At 36.2% G+C, this 19194-nt stretch overlaps 1 protein-coding gene across 5 annotated transcripts in view; it reads right to left on the bottom strand.

Moving 5' to 3' along the window:
* Positions 1-10709, bottom strand: part of LOC110373469 (uncharacterized) — a 141006-nt gene extending 130297 nt beyond the window's left edge. For 4 of the 5 annotated variants that reach the window (XR_010277454.1, XM_064039610.1, XM_064039611.1 and 1 more), the window contains exon 1: positions 10389-10709. Coding sequence is in view for 1 of the 5 variants with exons in the window: in XM_064039613.1 (XP_063895683.1) it covers positions 10389-10390 (2 nt within the window). In the remaining 4 variants the exon portion in view is untranslated. The remainder of the gene's footprint in view (positions 1-10388) is intronic. The other variant, XM_064039613.1, reaches the window with a different exon arrangement.
* Positions 10710-19194: the final 8485 nt, after the last annotated feature.

Here is a 19194-nt window from a genome sequence, read left to right as displayed (position 1 = left end):
GAGATTATACTTTATTTTTAAACCAACCTCATTAAATCATAATTAGGTACTTACCACCATAATAAAATTGTGATTTAATTATCTATAATGAGAAGTAGGAAATAATTTTCCAACAAAAATATAGTTTTCCTTGATTAAACTAATATTCAAGTAAGAAGTTCGTACCCAACATATTAATATTGGTACTTCAAAACCAATAATCTTTTCACGAATTTTCCTATCGGTGGTCCTGAAGTTCAAAAGATCAGATTTCCAAGAAAACCCGAGCATCGATATGGCAGTTATGCCACGTAAGTCTGTCTAGACCGTCGTTAACCTTTGTGTTGTCAAAGAAAATGTCCAAAGGAAATTAGTTCGTGGTGACTCGAGAAAATAGGGTTATTCCAACTTCTTTTATACATCGCAACGTCAATGTTTGGTAACCTAGGAGATTTCGTAATACGGGAAAAGGAAAATGTATGTGAGATAATTTTCTTGTGTTACGTAATTGAATTGAGATTTAATAAATGCTTTGGGATTGAAACAGATTTATTCTGTTCATAATATTTTGTTTTATTTTTGTTCGTGCAATATAAACATTTATTTATTTTATTTATTTATTTAAAAACACCTTAAACTATCTGTACAGGATCTCTTATCCTAATACGACAGCTAAGAACTAAAAACTAAGTATTTAAAAACTAAATTATTTACAATCACAGTAATCCACTAAAGTTAAAATTATATTATACTAGGTATTGTGTTTGTAACATAAAATAAATAATAATTCCTTTGCGAATTCACCAAAACAACATGTAAATACATCAATATTAATATGTAGATCATTTATGATACGGATGGCTCTGGTTATGGGTGCTTTGGCGAGTAAGTTGGTTCTCGCTGTAGGTACCAGTAGTAGAGGCGGGCTTCGCCGCCGCCACACGTAGCGGTCCGGCACACACAGGCTCAAGCGCTGCAGCACTGCCGGGTGACTCTCCAATCCGCGAAGCACCTTCACCAAGTAGGCAACCAGTGCAAACTCTCGTCGGACACGCAGTTGATTATAACCAACCATGCCCAGGACAAACAGGGTGGGATACATCAGTGGGTAAAACGGATATACCCCATATAGTTTCTTGTACAGGTGGCGAGTAAACTTATTTTGAACGCGCTCCAACATTACCGCGTACTTCGCTTCATGTGGGGCCCATATGACCGCACTATGTTCCAGATGACTCCTGACTAGTGTATCATATAGGACATTAAATGAAAGATAAGTTAACATCATACCATCTTATCCAATGATTAGAATAAGTAGTCAAAAGGACATGCATAAATCATATTTATTTACCTAAACGTGTCCAGCCAGTATCTGCACAAATGAGCCAGAATATATTACTTATCAGGATTAAAATGCGGGCAGCAAAGAAGTATAATTCAATTTAACGCAACCTAGCCTTTAATCTCTGGATTTAGATGCTATAATACCTTAATTAGCAATTCATTAGTTTCATACTCCGAGAACTGGGCACTACACACACATAGACGTAACCACGAATATTCAAATCTAATTTTCTGCAGTGGAACTCGTGTATAAATGATGTGGCCATTCTCTGTCGGAGATTAATCAGTCGAATTGATTGTAGCTGATCATTTCATCTACATTGAATCGGTAATGCATTATACGAACATCTCTGATAAACCACCAATTAGATATTTCCTGGTAAACTCAATTCAAAACCAATCTCGTCAACCCGGTTACCGGTATAACAAAGTAGGTAGGTAGATACTGTCTCAAGGTAAAAAGGAGGTTGGTAAAGTCAAATACGAATAGTCCTATTTGTATTTAAAAACTTTGTTCATAAAAAGGGATCTCAAAATAACAATAAATGTCGGATATACTCGTAGAAGCTATCATCAAGAATTTAATTTCAAACTAAATTCACGATAGCAGAACCTTACCCGTAAAAGCTTATTGTCCTCAATGAAGGACAGCAACCCTCTCGTATCGAATTTAACGGTTTAATAACAAGTTATATTTCTTATTATTTCTGTTCAAGTCGTGATTAATTATGTCTTGATCAAACAAAAGGACCTAACAAGCTAATCTCTTGCCGAGCCTCTCTCCCCCCTCCCATCCCTCCCGCAGTGGGGGGTGACAGGAGATAACACGATAAGGTGACAACTTGAGAACAGGCGAAGCTGATTATTAGCTTGAGGTAACGGAAATCGAGTTTGAAGATTTAACTAAGTGGATCATCAGAATTATATCGTTACGGGTTTTTGATGAAAAATTATTCATTGTCACAGTGATTTTGTAAGAATCTTTTAAAAGAACTGTTATATAATATTTAATTGTGAGTATGTATCTTTTCAAATAAGTAAGAACCGTTATTAGTTTGTCTAACAGATGTTTCTATTTCTCCATTATTATCTTTGTTCAAGAGAAAACACATAACATTAGGAAAGAAACTTACACGACCGGTAACTACCGAACTTGTCTCATTACTGAGAGATAAACGAAATACCAATGCCATGTGATCGAAACATTACTACATATGATGTTACAAAACTTGTTCACTATAATAGGAAAGTGTTTATAAATTGTATAATAAAATGTTTATAGGGTAAAAGGGTGCTTTTATAACTTTAATAATAGCTAGCTTCTATACATGGCGTCGTCGTGTTTTTAAACTCAAAAATAAGCTTTGGTAATATAGAAGAAGCTGTATTATAGTTATAGTATAAAACATGTATAAATATATAATAGTAAAAGTATATAATGTACATACAATATTTTCTATATGCTTGAATCAAATAAAATATTTTTTATTTCGGTTCTGAAGCACTCTTCAATATGAATCACGTAATTTCTCCTCCTTCTTGTAAGAAGATTAAATATAATTCGACGAATTAAATAGGTACTTACTTAAAAAAGTAAAATAATCGCACAGTAACAATGGCTGAAAAACAATACTTATTTTGCTGAATAAAATAAACATTATTCCAAAATCAAATCAAACTGAAATATGAGTGTAACAATTTGTAACGACTGTATAATATCCTGAATTTCCAGCAGTAATATATCACGAGCAATAACTGTAATTACAGGCAAGTCCAAGTTTCCGAGCAAATAGTTGGGAACATTCAATTTAATGTCCATAATGAAGAAGTTATGTTTTATGGGCTCGATGTTATCTCTGAAGGGGCGAGTCCAAGTATTATAGCGGCGTTTGATGTTGCTAATTCCGCCTGTTACATTGCAACACTGCAAGATAACCATAACACTATATTTAAACGCATTTACGACTTTCATTTGTGCGTAAATACCTATGAAAGGCATTATATTTGGCAAATAACAGCAAAATTAGTTGCTTACTTTATAATAAAAACTGAAAAATCGAATAGAATACATTACAAGATCAGTCTTGTACTCGTTTATCACAAATTATTGCTGGCAAAACCCCCAAATAACTACCCTAAAACTAATTAACATTTTTTCTAATTAGGCAAGCACGAAAACAGGGTTAACCAACGGAGAAATTCAGTCAAACGGCTTCCGTAACTTTTCTTGGCAGTTAAAAAGGAGAGAGTAATTAAATTCTTTAAGAAACATCGTTGAAACTAAAGAATCCTATAAAAAGTGTTTTCCTGTAGCATGTTTACCGGTAAAAATAATACAAACTACGTGCAGAAATTACAGTAATTGCTAAAAATACGCGATGCGTTTGGTTATTTCTGAAGTTCTGGTTGATCAACAAAGATCGTCAACAATGTGGTCGCGTGACACACTGTTACAGACTACTGGGTGTACGTGGGCAGCATATCATGCATGAATGTAAATACTGCTGGTAATCAAACCCAAACGTAAACAAACTGACTCACTATAAAGACGTAGTAGCGAATTAAGAAGTAAAGAGCAGAAGAACCAGTTTTTAAGGTCTACAGTAATTTATCATCTTTGAATGGAAGATATATGTAAAGAATAAACTCAAACTAGTGAACGGGTTTTAAAAATTCTGTCACCCTTAGATTGTTATATTATGCCTGATGATCATATTTTATGCGGGTGAGGGAAGTAGTTATTTCGCTACTCTAGTGAAACTGCGAGGAACGGGTAGTAGAGTGAAAGGCATCGTCTTTATAGGCAGTCTCTGGTGATTAATGAGTACAAAAGCATAAAAGACAGCATAATCGTTGAGATGGGAGTCACTCGAGCGAACTGTCAGCAGGAAGACGTCAATTACTCGGATACTTTTTTTGTTACAACCATGGCAAGTAACTAATGATAATAATAAGCTTTTGTTATGGTCATGGTAGATTTATATTTAATTTGTGTGTGAAAGTAATGTCACGCTAAACGTGATATAGCCATGATTCAAATTTAATGACGGCTTCGTAGTGAACCTTCTTACTTAACTGTAATATGACGATACTTGTACGCGGCAGTTACGAGAGGGTGTCATATCACTGATACGGTTAAACTTATCAATCAAGCGCACTCTACTCGTGTTACATCCTAACTACTACTCAGGAATTGAGCTTAAGCTTGAACAAGGCAATCGGAACAATGAGCTAGACGACCCTACTCGTGTGTCAACACCTGGCTATGCGAAGGACTGGTTCCACATACATATATGGTTCCTAATATATGGCACTTGTGTCTAGAACGACAATCTCGATCTAGATATAAACAGACTTATAAACAGGCAAGACCTTGTTCATATTATGTCCCTTATTATAATGATATGATAGCTGTCTTTGTTTACATTTTATCACATCTGCAAATTAAAAATGTATGAAAAAACTTCCGTGAGTCACCCTTTATGTTGTGCTTCTTATTTCGTACTGCAAAAAGTTGTGTGTACTTATACACACAGACCACAAAAACTGATGGATCTTATAATGAGCTGTGATTACACTATTATTAACTTTGTGCCTAGATGGAAATTGCGCAGTTTATTTTTACACTCAGTATTACAAAATAAGTTCACTGCTCCTGCTCGAATTCAAATTAGGTATATTTTTTGCTTAGCATGATCATACATCTTCCATACATGTGGATGCCTCACGCGGAGTCACTCGTTAGGACAGTTCATAGTACTTTGTTACCGTTAATGGAAGCCCGTAACCACTACACGTTGAGGTTTGAACTTTAACCTCTTGCCTACTACTGTTACCAATGTACACAACTGTTTCTAACCATGGTAGGGTCGAGCCTTACACATTGTACGAAAATATACTAGAGGTATATGATGAAAATTCTCCCGAAGCTTCAACTTCAGATTCTGGAAACATAATACCTAAATGTGTTTTCGTAGGAGCCCAAGCTTCTACAGCGGATTTTACATTTTGTTTGCCGTTTTCTCTAGCTTGATTGGAACAAACACTTGGGACAAACCTGTTTACCAGGTCGATGGTAACGTATACAATGTAAATGACGTTGAATAAACAGTTTACTTTGCATGCGAACATTTCTTGCGCTATAACAATAACAAGTCATATGCACAAACAAACAGACAAAGAACCAATTGTTCACACTTGTGTCTGCGTCAAGCAAACATATGCAGAGCCTGCACAATATAAGGTATTTTGTAAAACCAAAGCCTTCAATATACATAATAGGCTGAACATCGGTAAGAGGGGCCCAACAAGGTAAAGTCCTTTCCGATATCAATTTACGAGCTACAGGAAGGATACTTATTGAATGTTCAAATCATTCTTAGAAAATGATAAAATAATTTAAAATAAACGGAACGATATTTGTTCGTGAAGAAATAATGCGAAAAATATTTCAGAATAATACGTGTCTCTCAAGAGTAAAATAAATGTTGATATTTCGCAAACTACAATAAAAATACAAGCAGAATATAATGTACATATAGGTATAAACAATAAAAGCATACGCCAATTTGCCTCCGGCACAACCTCAAAGTAAAAGAAAATTCTCTGATTCTATTCGGCTCTAATTGTTAGAGTAGACATTTCACGACGCACGAATTTTCTCGCAAATGGAATTATTTTGTAAAATAACGGGACAATTTGCCGTCTAAGGCTCCATGTCCGCCAAGACTTTCCCGACGCACAATATTTAAATAGGGTTTGCAAATTAGCGCCGAAGCTTACTTCGCACCCTTCTTTAAAGAGATTTTCAACATTGATACGTTATCTTGGCAAGCGTGTTATTTCACGAGCTCGGCTCTTTATGATTCTAAAAAGAGATTTACTTATCTTTGTACTTAGCGAACTTTTCGTGGAATCATGTATGTTTAATTCATTTCCCGGTTGTGGCATTTGTAAAATAAGTGGGTAGATGTGATAAGGAAAGTGACGTGGCCAGTTTCATAGCTTTGCATACATTAGCATGCTGTCATTGTCCACTTGACTGAATCGTTGAGCCTGCGTTAGCATAAGTCGAAGTCATATCTACTTCCTACTTATGAAATGTGAAAGTTTCGTTGTTTGGACCTTTAATCAGTTAGCCGAGACCTCGTCGAGGTGGAGACTAGTGGGTTTAGGACGAGGTCACAAGCGCCATTGTTTCAAATGTTTATCCTACCTATGCAGTCGCAATCCATTTGTAAAACGGCATTGAAAAGCACACCCGTACTGCAAAACGGCCCTTTATCCGTCTTTATCTAGCCAACCTTGTTTAATTAACCATTATCACAAGTGTCACTTAACTGCGTTAATAGTAAATATGAGTAACGCAAGCTACGTAACCGATAAACAGTATAAAATACTCGATGACTCGGCATCGCGGAAACCAGTAGGTTTATGCGGACAATCCACTTACAAACCTACTTGCCTAGCTAGCAAGGCCACCGTGCAACTGTACAAATCAATATCAGTCGGCACCAATGAGATCAATCAGCTGATCAATCTAAACAATTTAAACGATAGCATAACATTGTATCTATAGCTTGAGTACTTTGTAGGGAATAGCAACATAAACTAGCCAACGAAACCGGCATTGTACTTGTGCCAACTAATATACAATGTATTGTGACCGAAGCCGCTAATACATTTTACACTGTCAAGGTTCGCAGACTATTATTATCTAGTGTCTGTTCATTGTAAACATAGTCCGCAGTTGATGTATGTTGGTAGCGATCCTATCTCAGAAACAGAAATGCATATATTTCAAGAGTATCAAGTTTAGAATTGGTTATGCAATGTGGTTTGGCCGTGAATTGGTAGAAACTGCACCTGCACGTTGTTTTGTGGTTACCGTTGCTCATCCAGTTATGTTTCAATTTAAACATTTAGTACTCTTTTATACCAATATAATAAGCCAAAGAATTTATTGTCTTCAAAAAAGAAGATTCTCTGTTTGTCCTGAATGTATGTATGTATGTATCTAAGTATCTATGTTTATGCGAACCTATCTCAGGTTTGACTGAACCGATTTTAATGCGGTATTCGGCATACTATTTGTCAAACTTAAGAGAAGGTTTAATTTTGTTGCTTGAACGCAGTAATCTCTAAGGACATTATAGACAATTTATCGAAGAAGGATGGGTACTTAGGCTACAACTTTCATACGAGAGCACGGAGAAGTAGACCTAGTTGTTTGATATTATGTTTTATGGCTGAATGTACCTACCTGATGTTTTTCTAGTGAAACAGGTGTTTTGCAATTCCTATATATTCACTAAACTCCGCATTATGCCCACTTTAGCGTCAACACAGCGTTTGTCTGCCACCTTCACTATTGAGTACCCTTCGCATTTATCTCAAGTACTCGCTCAACATGGGCACAACCGGTGACCTATAACGTTACTAGGTCTTTCGTAACCAAGGTATACTTACGGTTGATTTCTATAACCGATCTACAGCCGCTGATTTGCGATTAGATATAGAATTTTGACATATAGATCCATATAAATGACGGTTTCACCAGTGTCCCCGGGGGAACTTCTTCCCCAACCCAAAGTAAATATAGCCTATGTTACTCGAGTAGGGTTTCCCAACACTGAAACAATGTTTCAAATCGGTTCAGTAGTTTCGGAGCCTTTAGGTACAAACAAACAAAACATGTTTCCTCTTATTAAGTATTAGGGTCAATTCCCACTGAAAGAGCAGCGGCCGGCAGCGGCCGTAAGAGCACGGAAAATGAAAGAGCGCGGCGCCGCGCGGCCCGCCGCGCTCGCGCTCAATCCCTTGCATTTACGGCCGCTGCCGGCCGCTGCTCTTCCAGTGGGAATTGACCCTTACAGATAGATGTCTAATTTCAACCTCTAATCGCAAAACAAATGATAGTTCGGTTAAAGCACTCCTCAGTTAGTCATGAAACATGAAATTAGCAGTATCTGAAAATCTTTAATTCATTGTATCCACGTAACGGTTTGCAACTTTGTGATCGTATCGCGCATAATATCGTTTACTTATCTATAAAAGATCGTAAAAACAGTTGTGAGACTATTCGCGTTAGCTTTTTTCACACCTTGCGTGGTTGTTAAATAAATACATACTTATGTCTACGTCTTGTTAAGGCAACGAATTGGTCAACAATAATTCCATAACCGGCACGCGCATCTAAGGCGCCAAAAGGGGTCGGAGCGTCTGAGCGGGGCGAGGATAACAATACGCGCGCTAGCTTATAACTAAAAGTCGTAAGCGACAAAATGGTTTTGTAATTTTATTATTTAGAAATGATAATTTGATAAAAATTCCTTCTACAATTTTAAAGAGTATGTATATACTCAACTACTAAAAAAGTTAAGAGGCTTAAATCGGTCCCGTTTGCCCATAATATGTGAATCTCTTTTTAAAAAGAGGTATGTTTGATATATTTTTCTCTGTTATAAAAGTTGCCTAATCATGTTTTCACGTCTAACAAAATAAGGTTTATATCATGAACTTTCAGGTAACCAAGTTGTATTTTGATACGTTTTGTATTTACTGAGAAAAATTGAGATCCTTGGCGCCAAAAAATCCAATTCGTCCTCTTAAGTGTTGACTTATATTACACGCACGAACATTGATGTTTAAGAGCATGCAATGTTTTTTACGAGTCTGTGGATATTTGAGAAGGAAAAAAGCAAACATTAAGTAAGATTTTTACAATGTTTTTTCTTGCACTCTCTAATCTGACTAGTTTTCCAGTGTTCTCACCGCATCCCGGGGAAACTGCTCAGTGTACCCGTATAGGTACAAAGTAACATTTTGCCTTCCTCGATAAACTGTCTCTATCTGACACTGAAATTATTTTCTCGGTTCAGTAGTTCCTGAGATTAGCGCGTTCAAACAGACACACAAACAAATTCTTCAGCATTATAATATTAAGTACAGAAATATAGCATTTTTCTTCGTTTATCGATCCCTCAGTCTTTCGATATAAATTAGGTACCTAAGTAGTTTAGCAGTGGGAGTCATCCTTTCGATGCATTGGATCATAAGAAAATACATCTAACCTTCACATTGTTTTAAAAACTCACTATTTTTTAACTAAATTCCAATGAATTCATATTAGGTAACAAGCTTTCCACTTGCTACTCTTTTAGAGTGATTTCCCGTTTTTCACAAGCTAACTGGTATTCTGGGAAACAAATATTGCTCGTCTATTTTCTATTTGGTTACTTTTTCTGTGAAATAGAAACATTCTTTAGTCTATGTGTATAGGTAATATACCTATTCACTAAAGCTGTAAGAACCTATGAGTTATATCCCACGGTATCATTAGATAGCTATTGTTTGAGGTACCACTTAGATGTTCTATACGTACCTACTTATATTTCGACCTACCGGTCTATACACAAAAGTTGAATCAATGGAATGCGGGTATCTTTCGATCAAGCCGCATTGAATTGGTTATGGTTGTTATAACTCAGTTTTTTCGTAACTGGTCTAGGCTTATTTGAAAGATTAATAAAATAAATTGATCGCAGTTATGGCAGTTATTAAAGACTGCGTAAAAAAATGGTCATTAGCAGTATTCATCGATAAATTATATTACATAGTTTTGTTAATGGACATTGAGATTTTGCCTGTCTTTAGGTATAATACCTTTTACGTATATTATGTAAAGATTTACCTTTATAGAATAATATGCCTATCTTTTATCTGTAGAAAAACGTATAAAAAAGCGAACGAACCTGTTACATTATGAAATTGCAAAATCATGTTTTTTTTTTATAATGGGAACAAAAAATGACGCCTACCTACCATTAGGTGGAAAGAAAAAATTATCGTCCTAATTAATGGATGTTGTTTCATTTAAAATGTATTAAGATCGACTTGGAAGTGCAATAAAGTCACTCAATGTTTTATTTACCGGACTTTGCTGGAGTTAAATTAATCTAGACTTTTAATCAAGACCTCAAGTCGGTGGCTTAATAAGTACTTGGTGCTAGAATCACTTCTGATAGTTCTAATGGGTTTATTTATCAATATATAATCGTACTTACATTTTAATCGCCTTTGACGTAGAAAGTCCTGGTGAACAAAGAACATTCCACTGTAACACTCACAACACGCACTTATATTCACTCATAACACGTCGAGCGTTCGCGGAACAACTGGCACAGACACGACGTCCACTCGCTGCGGCAGAGGCCGAGATACTGAAGCTTAAGCTTTGATGCTGGAAAGTGGAAATCAGGGTGGGTTTTCCCACCCTATGCGTAGGTACCGACACTTAGCGCCCACAACTTAACGCACTGACACTTCTAGTGATCATTGTTCGATACAAAGCGCTTTAATAATGTTATTAACATAATTTTATGCGTTATAAAAATGCACTGTCTTTATGCAGGCGCAAAGTCATCGCACGAAAATTAATACGCATTATTTATTCGTTTATTACAAATCATTATTTCATATTAACCTTACATTTTTATTTTTTATAGATGAGTAGGTTGTGATATTCTATTTGTTATTTCTAATGAAGCTTATCCTTAGCATTTCTATCTCCTTCAGCAGTTCTTTACTTTCCATTAAGTACCTAGGTATATTGTTTAAATTATAAAGTGGTTGTTATGAGAATATGATATTATGTAGCAAAATATATTTCACACCTTTATTGCAACAATTAATATTTGATATTTACCAATGCTACCTTTATAATCCGAATTATTTTAATACCTAAGTGTTTTTATTGATAACGATCTAATAAAATAGAAAGATAATTGATTAGGTACAAAAATAAGTGTCTGAAACACAAACAACCACCTACTTAGGGTAGACTCGAAAATAAGGTAAATAATCAAGGCTTTCGCAAAAAAATATAAATCTATTAATAAGGTACCTACTTTCAATAATAAATGCCCATTTTAGCTTGGGCGAGCTTATTGCAAAAAAAACCCCCGACGGTAAAAATCTTATCGAAAAATAATAAAATAACTCAAAACCCCCGACTTAACCCAATTATATAGGAATATCCGTCGGGGCTGCCATTAAACCAGCTAAAGGATTTCTAGTGTCGTGAATACAATTATTGAAAAATTGTAGATGTTTAACGATGACATAAAATACACTCAATTAATTGTTGAAATTTCATATAGAAAAGGCAGCCCCCGACGGTTATTCCTATATAATTGGGTTAAGTCGGGGGTTTTGAGTTATTTTATTATTTTTCGATAAGATTTTTACCGTCGGGGGTTTTTTCAAAATTTTTAATTTTGCTTAATTTTATTTCAGACTTTTTAGAGAGCATATACGAATTATAGTCTATATAATATGTTATTGCAATATTATTTTGCACCGATATTGTAGCGCCCTCTAGTGAGTTACAGGCGTAATCTTTATTATTTGGGAACATGCATTAAGCACGTACACATTGCTGATGAAAACAGAATTGTAATCGGACGTTTTGATTATATTGCAACATTGTTTGACACTAATATTGCGGCACCCCCTAGTGAGTAATAGCCATGACACCTATCTGAGAACATGAACTCATCGAACACAAAAAACCGCTATTGAAAACCGCATCAAAATCGGATCATTAGTTTAGAAGGTAGGTGGGAACATTACTTTGCTCTTTTGCACTAATATTGTGGCGCCCCCTAGTGAGTTACAGCCATGACACTTATCTAAGAACATGAACTCATTGAACACAAAAACGTTATTGAAAACCACATCAAAATCGGATCATTAGTTTAGAAGGTACGTGGGAACATTACTTTGCTGTTTGGACTAATATTGTGGCGCCCCCTAGTGAGTTACAGTCATGACACCTGTCTAAGAACATGAACTGATCGAACACAAACCCTTTATTGAAAACCGCATCAAAATCAGATCATTAGTTTAGAAGATATGTGGGAACATTACTTTGCACAAACGCACACACAAACACACAAACGCACATCTCTCACCCTAAACGCATATACCTGCTCCGTTCCGTCGTGGGTAAAAAAGGTTTCAAGGCCGTGAGACGCCTGCGTTTTAAACGCGACCTCGATATGTAAACATAATAAAATTCTTGATGACTGTTACTTGCAAATTACTGTAGGTACTTATTTTACTCGGTTTTGTTCGACTCAAAGAACCTTTATGGATACATGTCTCGATTTGTACCTCCTTTCGTGTCACCTGAATCGTTGCAAGCCTTTAACGAAAAGAAAGACGCATTGATATAATCACTCATTATTGCAGCAGTAACGATTATTACAAACAGTGTAACTATATATTTATAATGATGAATACCGTACAACAAATACCATACAAATTATATGTAAAATTATGCGGCAAGTAGGAAACTCAGATTGCATTTTTTATCAAGGTCCACACACGGTAATAACAATACTTATTCCATTGTACAAACAAACAGAAATGCATTGTACAATATTATATATTTTACTGAACTGTGTCAAAATTAAGATTACTCCACTTTATGAAAAGTAGAGCACATTGTGTATGTGCTACTTATTATAGAGGAATGCAGTGCTTGCACTAAAATTGTCATAACATGTATCGAAAAAGTGAATGTGTCCGTAAAAAGATATTCAAGTCAAGGCAATTCTATATTTAGGTAAACTGTCAGTTGTAATGCTGTAGAAAGTAGTATTGACTTAAACGGTATCAAACTGGATAAATTACGAAGTTTAAATAACCGGTAAGGTATTACGGGCTCATTATGTTCCAATTAGTTCAGCGTTGTTTGTTGTTATCATGTCAAGTGAACACGCGACAAAGTTATTAGCTCACATAACATTGTGACAGATTTCCTACATCCTGCGTCTGCGCTTCATCTATTTAAAGCGACGGCAACATGACACACCGGCTTATTGCAAACATACTAATCTATGGACGATAAACTCTGTAGCTACCACAAAAGTTCAATGACCGCGTAATGAAATTTCTGAAAAACTTGCAAACTACGAAAGAAGCTCTCTACGGTTGCTCTTAGAATTAGTTTGAACGTTTAATTAAATTATTGGGTTAGTGGTAAAGTGCAGTCTAAAAGTTTGCTGATAATTGAATAGTAGGTATTATCAATCTTTGTTGGTGTCGCTCTGAAATTATTTCTGTAATCGATTCGGGAGTTTCAAATACGAATAGGTATGTAGCTATTATCTACTATTGTAGTTAAAATGAGAATTGAATGAAAATTTAAGAGTTTCATTGGATTTAATCTGAACTGTAATAAGCAATGGACTTGCTTAAATCGATTACTTTTTTGTTAAATACAAAATCGATTTAGTTGATCACGTTTTGTTGTTACGGATGATATAAATCGGAGCCGTTGTTACTATGCCTACTAAATGATTGTTCGGTACGCGTTGCATTGAAACGTCTCGGTAATATTAATATGAATTGTAAATCATTTATTGGTCTAGTTGCGGTATCAGTCAGCTGAAACTAGATAGTTATTAATACTGATTTGTATTTATTGACCAACGATTTATATTAATAGACGTTGTGATTGAAAAAGATCATAGGTATATCAGCTTCAATAATATTCTTTAGTTTCAAACTAACAATAATGTATCCTGTCCCTAAAGCGAAGCTTTAAATCAAACTCAGGAGTATAACCCCATCAACAAATGGGAACAAACAGACAAATTGCCAAAGGACAGAAAATAATTGAATTTCACATCACGTCTGCGGAGAGATGGCGAGCCGAGATAATCCCGCGTAATTACGGACTGACAAATAAATTTAACAACTACAGATAATGTAATCTGTGCTGAAGGAAAGTTCGTAGTTCGGACTCGCTATATAGGTCGCAAATATCAACTGGATTATTAGATTTACCTGTATAACAAACTGCGAATCAAATCTTGGAAGCGAATTATGTTTTACTTCTCAAAGTCGTATCAAGATCAACTGGATTATAATAGGTACATAATTACCTATATTAGATCGTTGGGTAAGTATAATCAAGTAGTTTGGAACTGGGCTAATGATAGGGCTATTGATAGCGCCAAAACCCAAGAAAAACCACGTCTCGTTCGTAGTATAATGTGCGTAGGTAGGTACACATTGTTTTTGTATGCGTTATTTCCGGAGTGCTCGGAAGTCACACAAACACAATCTGTACCTATGTTCATTTACACACACAAGTATGGCTCACCCGCTTTCGTGAGATAAACCATCAATTGACTTCACCTCGGTTCCATTGCCTTCGAACATACAAAGCTCAATGTCTCATGCATCCATGCCCTTCTGACACGTTCCTACAGAATACCTTCATCCTTTAGGTATTATCATAATACCTATAGCTCGTATTCAGAGCCTTTGTTGCAACAATCCGCAGCACAAAGACCTCTTGTTAGTTAGGCCTCTAGAGACGAGATCAAAACATTGTTCTCCTATTACACAAACATTCTAGATAACCCGGAAATTGTACCGAAATTCAACCCAATAATAACCAGTGCTGAAACGTAGAATTAAATCGGTAGATGAGAGGAATTCTATTTAATTAATCCAATATTCGATGCTGTAGGATCCACTTCATTTACTGTTGGAAACCAATATCAGATCTCTCTTGCCAAACCCTCGATTTGCAATCGTGTTCGTGCATTCATTATGCAAACTTGCTATTCCTTCACATGCCATTCCCAGCTCAATATTATAATAGCTTTTTTATAATTACTTTTTTTCAGTTTTTATTCGCAGTACCTACCTGAGATATTCTAAATAGATATTTTCCCTAAACGTAAACCGATATAAAAGCTCACTTTCAATTTCATACAGCATAAAAATAAGGGTTACGTGTCTGCCTGTTTCATCGCTAGAAGGGTGCCTTTATGTTTTATTACACCATCAAAGAACACAATTGAAACATCTCCATTGAGTTCCGTCTGAACTAAACTCTGTAATACAACGCATAGCAAATCACCGAAACGACGCTTGTTGCGGTGTTACGGCCTGAAAGCGGCTGTTGTCACGCAAACCGCTCACGTCTGTCCTCGGGGATGGAGACGTGAACTAATGTCTGAGTCCGCCATTATTGTCCTCACAGGAGACCTGTAAATTATTGCGCGTTACACGACAATTGTACTGTTATGGTACATCACTTCTGTAGGTTTCATCATAACGTAAATATTACTTTCTAAACTAGACTAAGTACATGAAAGGGATTACTTATGGACTGTTTCTGTAAAATTTACTTTTCAAAAAATAGCCATTTACCTAATGGCTCACGCATGCACAGTAATGTCTATTCATCTTTATTACAATGCTAACTTCAGACAAGCAAACAGACTCTATACATACTCCGACCAAATAGTTCACCCTATATCTTGAATGAAGATTGACACGTGTTACGCACACATGCACATACGTACAGTCCGTCGCAAAGGTTACGACACACGTTGAACCACTGTGCAGCTCATTACCACGTTCGGACTGACCTACGACCGCACGTGCTAATTAACCTACCTATTGTACCTGCTCGTTGAAATCCGATTTTGAAATGCGTAACGTTAACTGTAGCAGTTAAACTGTACATTCATTGGTGAGTTGCAATTCAAAGTTGATCGAATAAATTCTGGTGGTTGACAAAATTCCACAGTTCTGTCATCATAATGATATATACACCTATAATATCTAAATTAAAGGTATGTCTAGTAATGTATTTTCTTCCATTTTCTTATAAATCTCAGTATTAAGTTAAGACTTCAGTTTGTAACGTGCTTTAACTATTCACAAAGACTGCCTGGCTGTACAAAGTACGCAGCAAGCCCATTTATATAATCTAGCTCTTACTTGAGCTTTTTGCCTGAAGTCCTGGCACTCTCCAGCGCTCTAATTAGAATATTTACTTGGCACTTATCATGGTTACTGCTCAGCTTAGTCTCAATCCGAGGTTTTACTTTGAGAAACGGTTATTACAAGAAATGTGTTTCTTTGCCTTGTATAATCTTAAATGGTAATTGTTGATTCAAACATTTTGCTGAGTAATGCTTTGAGATAAGCTTTATAACTGTTAATCACATTCTTTTAGAAGCCACTGTCGACTGTTGGCCAACAGTCGTGATTCCGGTGTATCTAATCAAACTTTCAATCGACCGACTACGTCACCATTGCAATACGCTTTACAATACGATTCCATTATGTTAAGACTAAAAAGAAAACTTTTAGTAACCCAAAAATTAGCAGGCTGCGCAGGTCTAGCATAGAAAAATCATTAACGGCTGTAGGTTCTTCCATTTCCACTTATCATCGTTTCACTACCTACACAACTTCACAAGACCGTAAATATTCAAACAATGAACATATTTTTTGCTACTTTGAGAGTCATCAATCACACCCCCAACCATTTTCACCAGACAGATTTTTCTTGTTCAGATTATCTTATATCATGCGAACATAATTTGTAAGGGTAAGTAATGGTTATTAAAATTTTATTACATGTTCAGGAAACATTAATCAATCTGCCTAATTTCTTTAAGACTTGCAATCTTGTGTTGTGGAAAATTCTAGACACTTTCGAGAATTAAAAACGAATGATGTATTTTTGTGTGCCTACTTTTTTTAATATCGCATTACTAAAACGTATATCTTCGGTCATTCCCCCGTAAATTGATGCCTATCTACAGTTTTAAAATCTTTCAACTCTTAATATTTTATTACATAATTCATCATTTTATATTTCTTATTTTTTAGGATAAAACGAAAAAACGACATCCGTAATTTAACGAGTTACTGTACTGTGCCGTGTTACCGAGTGCTTTTTTTGCAAACGCTTTCATCCCGTCTTAGCTTGGCTGTGTAATATATTTAGTTTCGCCAACTGGAACTGACTTGAATAACACGAGTCTTGTATTTTAATAGCAACCTCGCGAGAAACAGTGACTGGCCAAAATTATTTATTTAATCGAGAACGAAGATCTACGCACTTGGATTTGATTTATAATTCCAATTTAAAACTATTAGTCAAAATGAATTAGCATATGTTTGAGTTTGTGTGGTATTTGGAGACCATCTACGATGGAGACAAATTGAACCTGTTACTATAAATTATTTTAATGCCAGTTTAGCAGCTTTTTAACCCATTAAATTATATTAAAAATAATGACGAAATACATATTAGAAAACAAATGAATTGACCTCCTGCATATAACTGCGAAAAAATTATACAAAAGTTCTACTACCTAATATTGCTGTACCCAATAGACTAACATTTTAAGGGCTTTCAAACCCTCAACCTCAGCCTTGTATAACAAGGCAATAAGGGTTGCCCAACATAACCAATCGAATGAAAGTCTTCGTTTCCGAATAAAAACGATATTACAATACAAACTCTCCTAGAGGTTACAAAAGTGTAATAGAACAGAGAATAGCGGGTATATATATACTAAGTTATATGTAGATATTTTAGCCTCGTAAGTCGTGGTGGCCTAGTGGGCAAAGAACCAACCTCTCGAGTATGAGGGCGCGGGTTCGATTCCAGGTCAGGCAAGTACCAATGCAACTTTTATAAGTTTGTATGTACTTTCTAAGTATATCTTAGACGCCAATGACTGTGTTTCGGATGGCACGTTAAACTGTAGGTCCCGGCTGTCATTGAACATCCTTGGCAGTCGTTACGGGTAGTCAGAAGCCAGTAAGTCTGACACCAGTCTAACCAAGGGGTATTGGGTTGCCCGGGTAACTGGGTTGAGGGGTCAGATAGGGCAGTCGCCCCTTGTAAAGCACTAGTACTCAGCTACATCCGGTTAGACTGGAAGCCGACCCCAACGTAGTTTGGGAAAAAGGCTCGGAGGATGAGGATATGTAGATATTTTAGCGTAATGTATTTCATTGAGAGTTACCGAACAAGTTTCGGATGGGCCGACGACATTGCCAATATTAATCCAAAGATATTGGTACTTCTCCCAGAGGGATACTAACGCTACTTATTGTTAACATTACCTTACCAAAATGTTCAAACATTTTTCGGTCAAATACTGTTATAATAGTTGTCTTAAACATTAAAGGAACCGTTTGTTTGCAATTTGTACGCACTCAGAATCTAGCAGAATAACGTCATGGTTAGGATTAAAAGCCCCATATGGCCATTTATCTGCCAAGCCCATTAGTTAGCGTAAGACAAGTCAGTGTTTCTTAGAACTCAATGTAAATAAGAGTTTAATCTAACAGTAGGGTGCTGATGCGCAATGCAGTAGAGATTGCGTAAAATGCGTCCATTGAATCGCTGCTAATAATATCCCACCTTCATTCGTAAACACAGATAATCCCCATTTATCTACTATATTTACTCGTCAACCCACCCAGTGCCAAGAAATCTCTTTGGTACATAAACAAGCCAAATGTACACAAACTGTGTGTAATGTTCCCCTGCAAAACTAACAGAAAACCGTTTGGGGTCACGAGTTAAGGCTGTTTCTTGCCTGGAAGATGCTACTAAGAAACTGGGGCTCGCACTGTGAAATCCTCACCGTCAATAGACCTCACTTGACCTAGTAAACTGGGGACATTCAAATCGTCTCGTTCAGGCCCGCGGCTACCCTCAAAGGGCTACGGCTTTTAAAAAATCATGAAAAGACTACACCTCGTATCTCTTTATAATCACCTCAATATTTACACAAAAAATGCAACCACCATTATATATTCGACTTTATTACTGATCATTTTGAAGTTGAAATTCAAATGTCTGCTGATGTTATTCGGGGCCGGGGTGGCACTACGGTGTGCATCCGAAGCTGTAATGAAAAGCTACGCTCTTTTATGAGGATCGCTGTGCATTTTTTACCTCATAATTGCGGATGGAGACGCAACTGCAACATTTTTCAAAAGTTTTTTTCTTTTGTTACGCGTGCTAGC

Source organism: Helicoverpa armigera, chromosome 20 (assembly GCF_030705265.1).
Source record: "Helicoverpa armigera isolate CAAS_96S chromosome 20, ASM3070526v1, whole genome shotgun sequence".
NCBI lineage: Eukaryota > Metazoa > Arthropoda > Insecta > Lepidoptera > Noctuidae > Helicoverpa > Helicoverpa armigera.
This window is presented reverse-complemented; position numbering and strand designations above follow the sequence as displayed.